We start from the raw sequence: 12,875 nt of genomic DNA, 5'->3' as shown, positions 1-12,875 counted from the left end.
CTTAGAGGGAACCCTCGGTGACCCAGACCTCGACCTCCACACAGAGGAGGAGGACGAGGACGAGTTATCGGGAGACGAGGCAGACAAAGGTCCAGTGGTAGTCAGCAGGCTTACAAGGACCAACTTAAGCAGGCATGAGAATGGAACTGGGGGAGCCCCGGGCCCACGCTCAAGCAGGCTTAACCTTGGGAACGGACGAGCTAGGTCTCTCTCCAGAGGCTCCGGCAGATCGGTTCATACACATGTCTCTCAGGCATCTTCTCAGAGAGGAATGACGTCCCCCCAGAGAAGGGAGCATGAAGCGAAGATGAGGGAATTCAATCTGAGGATCGAGCGGGAAGAACTTGCCCTCGCCAAAGAAAGACTTGCCCTGGCCCGAGAGCAGAAATTAAGTGGGTTAGATCCCACTGGTGGCAGCATTCTCAATAGAGAGAAAGACAGGGGTATAGACACTAGACACCTGAGTAAAATAGTGCCCCCCTTTAAACAAGGGGACGACATCCACAAGTGGATAACTGCCTTGGAGAGGGCCTGCACTGTCCAGTGCGTCCCCCCAAGTCAGTGGGCAGCTATACTGTGGCTTTCCTTTGAAGGTAAAGGAAGGGACAAGCTCCTCACTACAAGAGCTGAGGATGCTAACAACTACCAAGTCCTGAAGAACACACTGATTGATGGGTTCGGCTTAACCACGGAACAGTCCCGGGTGCTGTTCCGGGACACCCAGAAAATTCAGTCTCAGGATTGGACTGACTTTGTCGATTGTGCCACTAAGGCTTTGGAAGGCTGGTTGATGGGTAGCAAGGTTACTGATTACACAGGATTGTACAATCTTATCATGCGAGAACAGATTTTAAACAACTGTCAGAACCAATTGTTGCATCAGCACCTTGTCGACTCGGATCTGACCTCTCCCCAAGAATTGGGAAAGAAGGCAGACAGATGGGTCAGAACAAGGGTCAAGCAGAACCAGAATCAGAACCAGGGTGGTCAGAAGAAAGCAGACCAAAAGGGTAACAAGAACGAACAAAATGACCAGAAGTCTTCGACAGGTCCCCAACAAACCAAAGAGGGTGGGGGTCAGGCTTCACAGAAGAAGAAGACTCAAGAAGGCCAGTCAAAAAGGTGGTGCCAATACTGTAAAAGTAAGACTCACTGGTTTAGTGAGTGCACCAAGAAAGGAGGGCAAACTCCTACCACTGCAGCCCCTAAGGCACCTGCACCCCCTAGTACAGTCAGCAGTGGTAGTGCGCCTCCCAAGGCATTAGTTGGGTTAACCTTGGGAACCGAGGGGAGTGACGACTTAGTCGGCACGCTCACTCAGGCCGTCCTTGTCTGTACAGGGGATATGGATATGTCCCCTGATACCAGTCCCAATACTTTGGGCAAATACAGACAGACACCTTTGATCAATGGAAAAGTGGCTCAGGCCTACAGGGACACTTGTGCCAGTGTCACCATGGTGACGCCTAACTTTGTGGACCCTGGACAGATCATGCTAGGTACCAGTTACCTAGTGACCAATGCCAGCAACGTCACTACCAATCACAGTATGGCAGTTGTTGATTTCTCCTGGGGAGGGGTAAGTGGCCCGAAAAAGGTTGTGGTTAGTTCAGACCTCCCCGTAGAATGTCTGTTGGGCAATGATTTGGAAACGTCACAATGGTCAGAAGTGGAGCAGAGGACTCACATGGAGATGTTAGGCTTGCCAGCACATGTCCTTGCTGTGACCAGGTCACAGGCCAAAAGAGGCCCCACTGAACAGGTGCTGGATCCTGGAAGAACGGACCAGACACCTTCCAAGAAAAGGAGCAGTAAGGGTAAGGCTTCGCCTTCCCCCTTGCCCCAGGTCGTGGATCAAGTCTCCGAGGAGGCTGACCTTAAAGAACTGAGGGAAACTGAGCCGCAAGAGCTTGAACCTGGTCAGGTTGAGTTTCTGGGCTCAGGGGGACCCTCCAGGGAAGACCTGGGGAAGGCACAGTTAGACTGCCCCTCACTTGAACCCCTCAGACAGCAGGCTGCTGCTGAGGCTGCAGGGAACGCCACAGGTACCCACAAAGTGTACTGGGACGATGGACTCCTGTACTCTGAGGCAAGAGACCCCAAACCTGGTGCGACCAGGAGGCTGGTCATCCCCTTGTCTCTGAGAGGTTTCCTTCTCACCTTGGCCCACGAGATTCCCCTTGCAGGTCACTTAGGCCAGAATAAGACTTGGGACAGAATTGTTCCACACTTTCACTGGCCCCACATGTCCGAAGATACGAAGGAGTTTTGCCGCTCCTGTGTCACTTGCCAAGCCAGTGGTAAGTCAGGTGGCACGACAAAGGCCCCCCTCATACCACTACCAGTGGTGGGGGTACCCTTTGAACGAGTGGGGATCGACATTGTCGGACCAATGGAACCCCAGACAGCATCAGGGCACAAGTTTATACTGGTGGTGGTGGACCACGCCACCAGGTATCCTGAAGCTATTCCCCTTAGGACCACTACAGCACCTGTGGTGGCACGGGCCCTACTTGGAGTGTTCTCCAGAGTGGGCTTCCCTAAGGAGGTCGTCTCAGACAGAGGTGCAAACTTCATGTCGGGATATCTGACTGCTATGTGGAAGGAATGTGGTGTCAACTACAAATTCACCACACCCTATCACCCACAATGCAATGGGCTTGTTGAGAGGTTCAACAGGACCCTAAAAGGGATGATTCACGGACTACCTGAAAAGCTTCGGCGGCGATGGGATGTCCTGATACCCTGCCTCTTGTTCGCCTACAGAGAGGTCCCGCAGAAGGGGGTTGGCTACAGCCCTTTTGAGCTTCTGTTCGGACATCCTGTAAGGGGACCCCTTTGTTTGGTAAAGGAAGGATGGGAGAGACCTCTCAGAAAGCCGGCATCAAACATTGTGGACTATGTGCTCGGTCTCCGCTCGCGGATGGCGGAGTACATGGAAAAGGCGTCTAAAAACCTTGAGGCGAGCCAAGAATTACAGAAAGCTTGGCACGACCAAAAGGCTGTCCTGACTGTGTACTAGCCTGGACAGAAGGTGTGGGTGCTGGAGCCAGTGGCCCCAGCAGCACTCAAAGACAAATGGTCTGGGCCCCACACAATCATTGAGCAAAAGGGAGAGCTCACCTACCTGGTAGACCTGGGAACTCCCCGGAGCCCCCACAGGGTGCTCCATGTAAACAGGCTCAAGGCATATGTCGACAGGGAGGGCATGGGCTTGCTCATGGCCACAGATGAGGGACAGGAGGAGGAGAGTGACCCTCTCCCGGACCTGCTCTCTCAGAACCCTGACGATGGATCAGTAGATGGTGTTGTCTTTTGTGGCAGCCTCTCTGGACATCAACAAAAGGATTGTAAACAGGTTCTTCAATCCTTTCGACATATGTTCTCTCTGACACCCAGTCAGACCAATTGGTGTACCCATGAGGTCGACACTGGGGACAGTCTACCCGTAAAGAGTAAAATCTATCGGCAACCTGATCACGTCAGAGACTGCATCAAGACAGAAGTGCAGAAAATGTTGGAGCTGGGAGTCATTGAACCCTCGGACAGCCCCTGGGCTAGTCCCGTAGTGCTCGTGCCGAAACCTCACACCCAGGGCGGTAAGAAAGAGATGAGGTTTTGCGTGGACTACAGAGGTCTCAATGCAGTCACTAAGACTGACGCCCACCCGATACCAAGAGCAGACGAACTTATCGACCGGTTGGCCTCGGCCAACTACTTAAGTACGTTTGACCTGACAGCTGGGTATTGGCAAATCAGGTTAGCTGAGGAGGCCAAGCCCAAAACAGCATTTTCTACCCCGGGTGGGCATTATCAGTTCGTGGTAATGCCCTTTGGTTTGAAAAATGCACCTGCCACCTTCCAAAGGCTGGTGAATCGAGTTCTCACTGGGTTGGACGACTTCTGTGCGGCGTATCTGGACGATATCGCTGTCTTTAGCTCCACCTGGGAGGATCACCTGGTCCACCTGAGGAAAGTGTTAGAGGCCCTGCAGAAGGCAGGCCTCACTATCAAGGCCACTAAGTGCCAGATAGGGCAGACACAGGTTGTATACCTGGGCCACCTTGTAGGTGGAGGCCAGGTTCAACCCTTGGAGAGCAAAATACAGGCCATCCAGGACTGGGATCCTCCAACCACCCAGACTCAGGTTCGAGCTTTCTTGGGCCTGACTGGTTATTACCGGAAATTTGTCAGAAATTATGGATCCATTGTGACCCCGCTAAACGACCTGACAAGTAAAAAGATGCCAAAAAAAGTTCAGTGGACAGCAAGCTGTCAGAAGGCATTCGATGACCTAAAGCAGGCCATGTGCACAGCACCTATCCTAAAGAGTCCAGACTACTCCAAACCATTCATTGTCCAAACAGACGCTTCGGAGCTGGGTGTGGGAGCTGTTCTATCGCAACTGAATTTTGATGGTCATGACCAGCCCATAGCTTTTATTAGCAGGAGGCTGACCCCCAGAGAGAAGAATTGGTCAGCTATTGAGAGGGAGGCCTTTGCTGTGGTTTGGGCCCTGAAGAAGTTGAGGCCATACTTGTTTGGCACTCACTTCAAGATTCAGACCGACCATAAGCCCCTCTTGTGGCTAAATCAAATGAAGGGTGAAAACCCCAAACTACTTAGGTGGTCCATTTCCCTACAGGGGATGGACTTCACAGTGGAGCATAGACCTGGCACTGATCATGGCAATGCAGATGGGCTCTCCAGGTATTTCCACTTAGAGCAAGAAGACTCACCTGGTCAAGGTTAGCTTATTGTCCCAAAGTTTGGGGGGGGGTCATGTAGGAGAGTAGGGTCTGCAATCCTATGATCACCCAGATTTTTTTTGCTTTTGCTTCATTGGTTTACGACTTTCCCCGGCTGTGGGCCTGCCAATCAGACCCACAGCCTAGCTGTTCTCTCTCGAAATTAACACACATGTACAATAGGTGCATCCACTAATTGGAACTGGGCCGCCTTGTCAGTCCCTGTCTCAGCATACCACAGGTATCCAGGGCATCGGTGTACCCAGGGCCTACCAGGGGCTGCAGCATGTATTATGCCACCCCTGGAATGGCCGCCCAAATCTGACACAACTGGCTGCACGACAGCTGGGGCCACGTGGTGTAATCACCCGTTGCTGTAGGTGTAGTATTCCTACACCTAACCCTAAAATGGACACATGGATTCCTATCAGTCACTCCTATGGCAGGCCTTATCAATCCTGAAGGCAGAGTGCAGGGAGTCATGTGGGATGGTGCTCTGGCGCGAGCTGAGCCCGTCGACGGCTTGCGGAACCAAGTCCTAATAGCCGTTCCATGGTGACGCGGGCCAACTATTTTAAATGCATTATAATCCTTGTGGTTATTTGCTAACTTTGGCATCGCATCACCTACACATGTCGAGTAAGGTGTCATACGAATTGGAATACGATCCCCTCGCTAGTTCTGGCGACGGGGTTAGCATTCCCCCCTTCTAGAGGGGCCCGACATGGAAGTAACCTTGAACCCCGGTTAAAGTTGACTCAAGCCTCAGCATCACAAAATGGATGCTGCCACCAGACACAAGTCTGACCTCCTGCTGCTGGGAGGCCTTCCAGCGAAGGGAGTTTGGACAAAGGGTTTCCTGTCGAGGGCGGTGTTAGCACCATCCCAGACAGGGTTTGTGTATTCCAGGTAGGCAGGGCTGAAAGGAAGGTGATTGCAAGTGGCACCCCGGTGCTCACTGTGCATAGCCCGGCTCAAACCAGTTTCGGGGGCACACCAGCCCCTGAGCTGGCGCAAAGCCGGACAAAGGATAGGGGTGTAACCACCCCCCTCCTGGCTCCACCCATAGGTAGAACCTAGTCACGGGCCAACCCCTTTTTCTTAGAATATAGGTAGGAGCGAGTCCCCTTCCCAAATTGGATAATCAGATAATCGGATGACTCCGAATCACGAACTACTTTCCACGAAAGGAACTCTTGACCATTTCTGAAGACTCCCTTGTGGCTAAGGAGTAGCCACCCTGCACCAGCAGGCACCACCTAAGCGCTTGCGGTTTGCTGTAAGTCTCTCCTACGGATCAAGACTGCCCAGCTCGACGAGACCCGAGTTCCCTGCCATCTCAGACCTTTTACCTACCTCATCAGCCCAGCTGAGAGTCGTAGGTGTGACGAGACCTGCGGGACCGGCTATCTTCAGAACCTGCACGACGCTTATCTAGCACGCCACCGAGGGACCCTCGAGTGAGTGCACCTAGGATTTGAGAAGCCCTAACCCCGAGCAGCTCCAGCATCGAAGTCTGTCTCCCCAGCATCCACGAGATCTGCGTGGGGGCCCTTCCGCTCCTTGCTGTTCGCCGCGTTGTCCGACCACTTGCCGACCGGCTTGTGGCCCTCTTCACGACGCTCCAAGATTGTTTTTATCACCGGTCTGGTTGCTCCAGACTGGCTCTTGCTCCCCTTCAACAGAGGAGTACCACGGACCCTCCTGGTCCACTCCCGACGCCATCTTGACTTCCCCGCTTGGGTTGCCACTGCCAAGATCCGCTGCCCCTTCCTGGGCCCAGCATCATCGACAGCAGACACCTTCGTGGGACAGCTCGCCCTCCATCCTGGTCGCCGCCGCGCCTCCTGGTCCGAGGAACAGCCGAGTCCGACGTCACCCACTCATCTGGTCGAGATGACTTCAGCCGGTACCCTCCTGGTACCCACACGATCGCTGGCTAGCGGTTGAGAACTGAGTCCCCTCTGCTTTCAGGTTTCCTTCATCCCCGATCCAGGCTTGGATCTCGCTGAACATCATCACTGGTCGCCTGCCAGCAACTTCTTCTTTCAGGCTCCTGAGACTACACGAGGACTCCCGACATCTTGCCGAACTTCACGCAGCCGCAGCCTCTGGGCTAGGTAACTCGAGCATTTCGGTGCTCCATCGCAGGTTCGCTCTACAAGTGTCCAGTTCCTTTTTCGTTTAGTCCCACTGATCGGAACACTCCGGAATCAGTACCTCCAGACTCTATCCATTCGCATTTCACTGTAAGTGTAGATGGTTTCTCGTGCCCCTCGGGCATTTGTGTAAATTGTGCAACTGAAGTATTTTCCTAAGAGTTTTGTATTGTGCTTAGCTCCCTGACTCATAAAGAGCCAGGGTAGTCTTGTTATAAATAAATATCCTTTTATTTTCATAACAACTTGTGTGGTGTCCTTTCACGTGGTGTTCAAGGGGTATATGTGATGGTAAACAGCTGGCTTAACACGCCCTCTAGAGTTTAGCCTAAGACTGCTCGTATCCACGCTACTAGGATAGCTGGTCTATAAGGTTGCCTTACAACCAATCATCAATAAGGGTCGTTTGGAATGATACACAGTGATCACTAGAATAGTGAGCACTACATATCAGGCCAACTTCTCACACTATTTTCCTTTAATTTATTTTTAATTTGTGTGAGGTGTGAGAGTCTATTACAGATATTTTGCCGGGAAATGTTGTGTTTGGTTCATAAAACATCCATAAAAATCTTTCTTTTAGATCAGAACAGGACCTTACATTTAAGAAATGGGAGGGGGCACAGAGATTATTTGCAATAATATCAGTGAGCTGCTGCTGTTACAATATTGAAACCACACGTCACTGTCTGTAAATATATTTAGAATTTGGACCAGTGTGTCTCTTCACTGTCACTGACTTGGCCAAAGACGGCATGCAAGAGCTGAAATTGGTTACGTACAAGGGCCCCAAAAATACATTTGTCCCAGGGCGCCCAACATCCTTAAAATGGCCCTGCAGCAGGGTCATGTGTCCCAGACCACTCGCTGCAACCACCAAATGGTTAGAATAAGAAAATGTCAACTTTTGAAAATTGCCGTTTTCTGAATTGTGAGTAAAAAATCCAACTTTACCAATAGAGAAGATTTTTAATTTAAAATTCATTTGAGTCCAACCATTATCTTTTCCCAATCAAAAGTTAGCACATATTAAATGTAAAAAGTTAAGCCAATATTATCCAATGGGACAGATAGTCTAATTTAGGAGTTTTGCACTACCAGGACATATAAAACTTAAAAACACATGTCCTACATTTAAAATACAATGCACCATGCCCTATGGGCTGTTAAGGGCCTACCTTAGGGGTTACTTATATGCATTAAAAAGGAAGGTTTAGGCCTGGCAAAAGGTTTATTTTGCAAGGTCGATTGAACAGTTTAGAACTGCACTAGAGACTGCAGTGGCAGTCCTGAGACATGTTTTAAAGGCTACTTTAGTGTTTGAGAGACTGAACACTGCAGGTCCACTAGTAGTATTTAATTTACAGGCCCTGGATACATGTTGTACCACTTTACTAGGGACTTATACATAAATTAAATGTACCAATCAGGTGTTGGACAATTCTAAACATTTTAGGGAGTGAGCAACAGCATTGTAGCACTGATTAGCAGTGGTAAAGGTCACATAGTTCTAAAAGCCAAGAAAAACGGATTTCGAAAACAAGAGGGGTGAAGGCAAAAGGTTTCGGTGTGACCCTGCAGAGAGGTCCAAGTCCTACAGTGGTTATGAGGGTCCGAATAGGAAGGTTGTGGTTATGAAGGGAAGTGGATGGTGTCTGGCTTTGTGTGCTACAGTTCAGTGTTTGAATAGACACAGATTACATGGACACTTTTGTGTATCACCAAAAGAGCCGGAGTGTGACATTGATCGTGCTACATTTCATCATCCGAGATGGAGCAGGCAGGTGTTGCAGTGACACCTTTTGTGAATTCAAACTTCTCCTCTAACATTCTTATCTCACAGGCCAGAACGGCAGTCAGTGTGTACATTGGTTTTGCTTGTTTCGGTGATGTGTACAATTAGAACGAGTGACACTCTAACAGACCCTCTTGTTAGTCACATTGAGATACCGACCCTTCTCTGTACTATCTTCCTGTTTTGGTGGCAGAGCACAGAACGTCTGTCTGCTTCTAAGGATGGTTGATTTAATACCTTGAGAATTGCCATGGGGAGAAGGGTTCTGCCAATAGCCAAGTGACATCATTCCATCCTCACCAGCATTACCCATGTGTGCATCCTGAGGTTGGTAGTTCATGTGGCCCTCTTGCTGAGGTGTACCAAAAGAATGCTGAACATGTAGTGGGCAGATGTACATGGGAGGCAGGGGTGTCCTTCTCCTGAATAACGCGCCTACTTCACCGGATCTCAGAATTGAGACCTCTCTTTGGTGCTCATCATTTTAAGCCTACTTGGGTCATCCTTTGCTTATAAGCAATGCAAAAGGGGCCCTTTCAATATGATCCAACTGTTTTTGTGAGCACCCCACCATTAATAGCTGCCCGTCTAAACTTTCAGTTCACATTAGCCGTTACTTGGAAATCTGCTACTACACTGTCAACAATCCTTAGTTTGGTTCTTACCGAAAGAAGACCATGTCTGGACCTGGAGAGGAAGGGGTGGACTATGGAGAATCAGTGTCATGAGCACACAGAGTGATGATGTGGACACAATCCAGGACATCAGACAGCCACCGTCCTTCCAGTGGTTCATTGTAAAGGAGTGAGTCACATCTCTACCTATGAGCACAAGATTTCTAGGGAGCTCTAACAGGATGGACTGCAAACCAAAAGAAGCCCATCCTGGTCTTGAAGCAGCCCCTGAGCCTGCAGGCTACTAGGGAGATACTAGAATGAAAGAATGTCCAGTAGGGAACGGAGCTCAAGGGCCATTTAGGGAATATTATCCAGCATTTGTGGACTGAGTGCCACTGACACAACCTTTAGAACTTCTTCCCTGTTTGCACACAGGTATTGTCCACTTGCTGTATGTATGAGAGACGAAAGGTCCCCAGGTTCCTTTCTCCCTAACTCCCTGCCACCACCTCCAAGAAATCTCTACACCTATAAACTGACTCCTCAATAATTCCAGAGTCAACTTCAGGACTCTCTTCTTATCCCACAAGCCTGTCACATGGAGGGTCCAAAGCTCCTCAGAATCAAACAGCACAGCCTCCTGGACACTGTCTGTACTCACACAACCCTGGCATGCAGCAGATCTCACAGGACACTGTCTGCACTCACACAACCCAGGCATGCAGCAGATCTCCCTAGGCACTGTCTGCACTCACACAACCGAGGCATGCAGCAGAACTCCCTAGACACTGTCTGCACTCACACAACCCAGGCATTCAGCAGATCTCCCTAGACACTGTCTGCATTCACACAACCCTGGCTTGCAGCATATCTCGCTAGGCACTGTCTGCACTCACACAACCATGGCATGCAGCAGATCTCCCTAGACACTGTCTGTACTCACACAACCCTGGCATGCAGCCATTCTCCATAGACACTGTCTGCACTCACACAACCCTGTCATGCCGCAGATCTCCCTAGACACTGTCTGCACTCTCACAACCCTGGCTTGCAGCATATCTCCCTAGGCACTGTCTGCACTCACACAACCCTGGCATGCAGCAGATCTTCCTAGGCACTGTCTGCACTCACACAACCCTGGCATGCAGCAGTTCTCCCTAGACACTGTCTGCACTCACACAACTCAGGCATGCAGCAGACCTCCCTAGACACTGTCTGCACTCACACAACCTCGGCATGCAGCAGATCGTCCCAGACACTGCAGCAGGGAAGGGGTGAAGCTTCTCTCAGATAATGGGTGCTGGCTTTTCAGAGCTCTTCCTGTGGACTTCCACAATAGACCCCAACAACTCATCTTAAGAATAACAATGAACACTCCTCTAAACTCTTTGTACATGCTTCCACATCAGGATAGGACCAGAAGTCATGTCAATCCTCCAACATCCAATACTTAAACCGCACACTCTTCTAACTCAGTGCCTTGATTGACAGTAACTCTCAGGCTGGCTCTCCTAATAACATGGTGTTTTCAAACATTTACTAAAGTTCCAAACACTCCATCAAAAATGTGTATTTTATATAGATGATGCCCTGATTCTATATGCAGCCTACGCTGCACTGAGATGGGCTGCGGGCAATCACAGCACAGAACTGTGCCACCTCCTTCAACCCTAGAAAACATAAAGAAAGTTGTAGCAAAACATTGGACTGTACATCACAGTTTTCTAAAAACTGGTGGACTTAATACCCTAGCATTTTTCATGATGTGCGTTGTGTATATGTTCATAAGTAAATATATACATACACGGCAGCATGTGAAGATGTAAAACTGTCAGTCTTACTTTCTTTCATTATCACATCCTGTGCCCTCCAAGCAGATCCCTGGTGATGTCTGATGAATGAGTCCACAGTTCCGCTCTCCGCCATCACCCAGAGGTCTGAAGGGACCGCTGTTCTGTTGCTTCCAGCCCTCCCGATGGCAGAGTGGGCTCCATTTCATGATTTAAACTTCTTTCATCATTTAAGAGAGGCTCTTTGTTGTTTACCTCTGACTTGTGTGATTTCCACCCTCAGTTTAGCTCCTCTCGCCACCCTGTCTAGCTATTGATGTCCTTGAGGAGGGCACTGTTGTTACAAACATCAAAGTCCAGCTTGAGGGTATTGTTTTGCTGTGAATGGTCGGATGTCCCTATGTCACTCTTCAAGGACAAGCTGTTAAAGTACCTCGCAAAGCCTCTTTACCCGGGCTGTTATCAGTGAATTGGGGGTTCACTCTTGGAAGGGGTGCTTGAGATCTTGGGTCCCTCCGGCTCTCATTATATGCATTAGTTTGGTGCAGGTAACAAGAGGTGTGAAAGTGCAGGGCTCTGATGAGGCTTCATTTAAGGCTCATTCCTGTTGTCTGAATCCAGCAAGGACAGGAGGTGCCAATTACCCACCCTTAATATATAGTTGAATACATTTAATAAAGTGCTGAACCCACGCGAGTGTGGAGAATCCCCGAGTAGAGTTGTCTTTCTCTAGCCCTTTACCTTTCCTGATTTATCCTTAAGGAGATGCATAACACACTGCTCACGATATAATCCTGTCTCTTTATTCTGGTTGCAGAGGTGGTGACTAAACCCACAGTGACTTCTGTGCCCTCACAACTGGTGGAGAACCGGGGTCCGGCGAAGATAGCCTGCAATGACTCGAGCGCCGCCACCACAATCCTCTGGTCTTTTAATAACAGCCCGGACCTTCCTGGAAACATCCGTCCGTCTCCGGATAACAGAACCCTGACCATCGCCAACGTGTCCCGGGGGGATTCAGGGATCTACCAGTGCGTGGCCATGAACCCCGTCAGCAGCAGCGCCAGTGACCCCCAGACCCTGACTGTCGCCTGTAAGTAACCCACAGCCCCCCCCCACACACCCACCTCCTGTTACTCGTCACTCCCTCTCTGACCTGCAGAGCTCACAGACCCCCTCTCCTCTGTTCCCTTCCAGATGGGCCGGAGGACGTGAGGATCGACCCACCAGGACCTCACTCAGTGCAGAACGGGACAAAGCTCTCTCTGTCCTGCACCGCGGGGTCCGTCCCAGCCCCGCGGTACCACTGGCTTCTCAACGGCACAGAACTAAAGAGCAATGAAGGCACATACGTCAACGAGAAGATGTCCTTTCGAGATGGCGGCATCTACACGTGTGTGGCTGAGAACACGGTCACCGGCCTGACTGCGAACAGCTCTGTCTCTGTGTCTATAACTGAAACTGGTAAGTACTCCAGGAATAAATCAACTCCAACCTCCTTCTTCCAGCATGAAACCATTTCTGAAAGTATAGGCGACAATTTAGCATCTCACATTTGCGTGTCCCCTTGCTGTTATTGTTGTTTTTGCCCTTATTGAGTTGCTCTTTTCCTTTCAGTCAGTGGCATGAGTGAATTGATAATATTGTGGCATCTTAGTAGTGATATCACCTGCTCCTTGAACCCTTCTGGGCCTGTGTACATTTTCTTACATACTCTTAAAATACCTGGGTTTGCAGCGTGTCCAGAGCAGTCATTGGTAATTGAC

At 50.1% G+C, this 12,875-nt stretch overlaps 1 protein-coding gene across 1 annotated transcript in view; it reads left to right on the top strand.

Moving 5' to 3' along the window:
* Positions 1 to 12,875, top strand: part of LOC146808751 (cell adhesion molecule CEACAM5-like) — a 460,313-nt gene that overhangs the window by 202,922 nt on the left and 244,516 nt on the right. The window contains exons 9-10 of the mRNA XM_085614788.1: positions 11,927 to 12,202; positions 12,307 to 12,573. Of these exons, the coding sequence (XP_085470914.1) occupies positions 11,927 to 12,202; positions 12,307 to 12,573 (543 nt within the window). The remainder of the gene's footprint in view (positions 1 to 11,926; positions 12,203 to 12,306; positions 12,574 to 12,875) is intronic.

This window comes from Triturus cristatus, chromosome 7 (assembly GCF_964204655.1).
Source record: "Triturus cristatus chromosome 7, aTriCri1.1, whole genome shotgun sequence".
In the NCBI taxonomy this organism is placed as follows: Eukaryota; Metazoa; Chordata; class Amphibia; order Caudata; family Salamandridae; genus Triturus; species Triturus cristatus.
The sequence above is the reverse complement of the archived record's forward strand: the minus strand, read 5'-3'. Positions and strand labels throughout refer to the sequence as shown.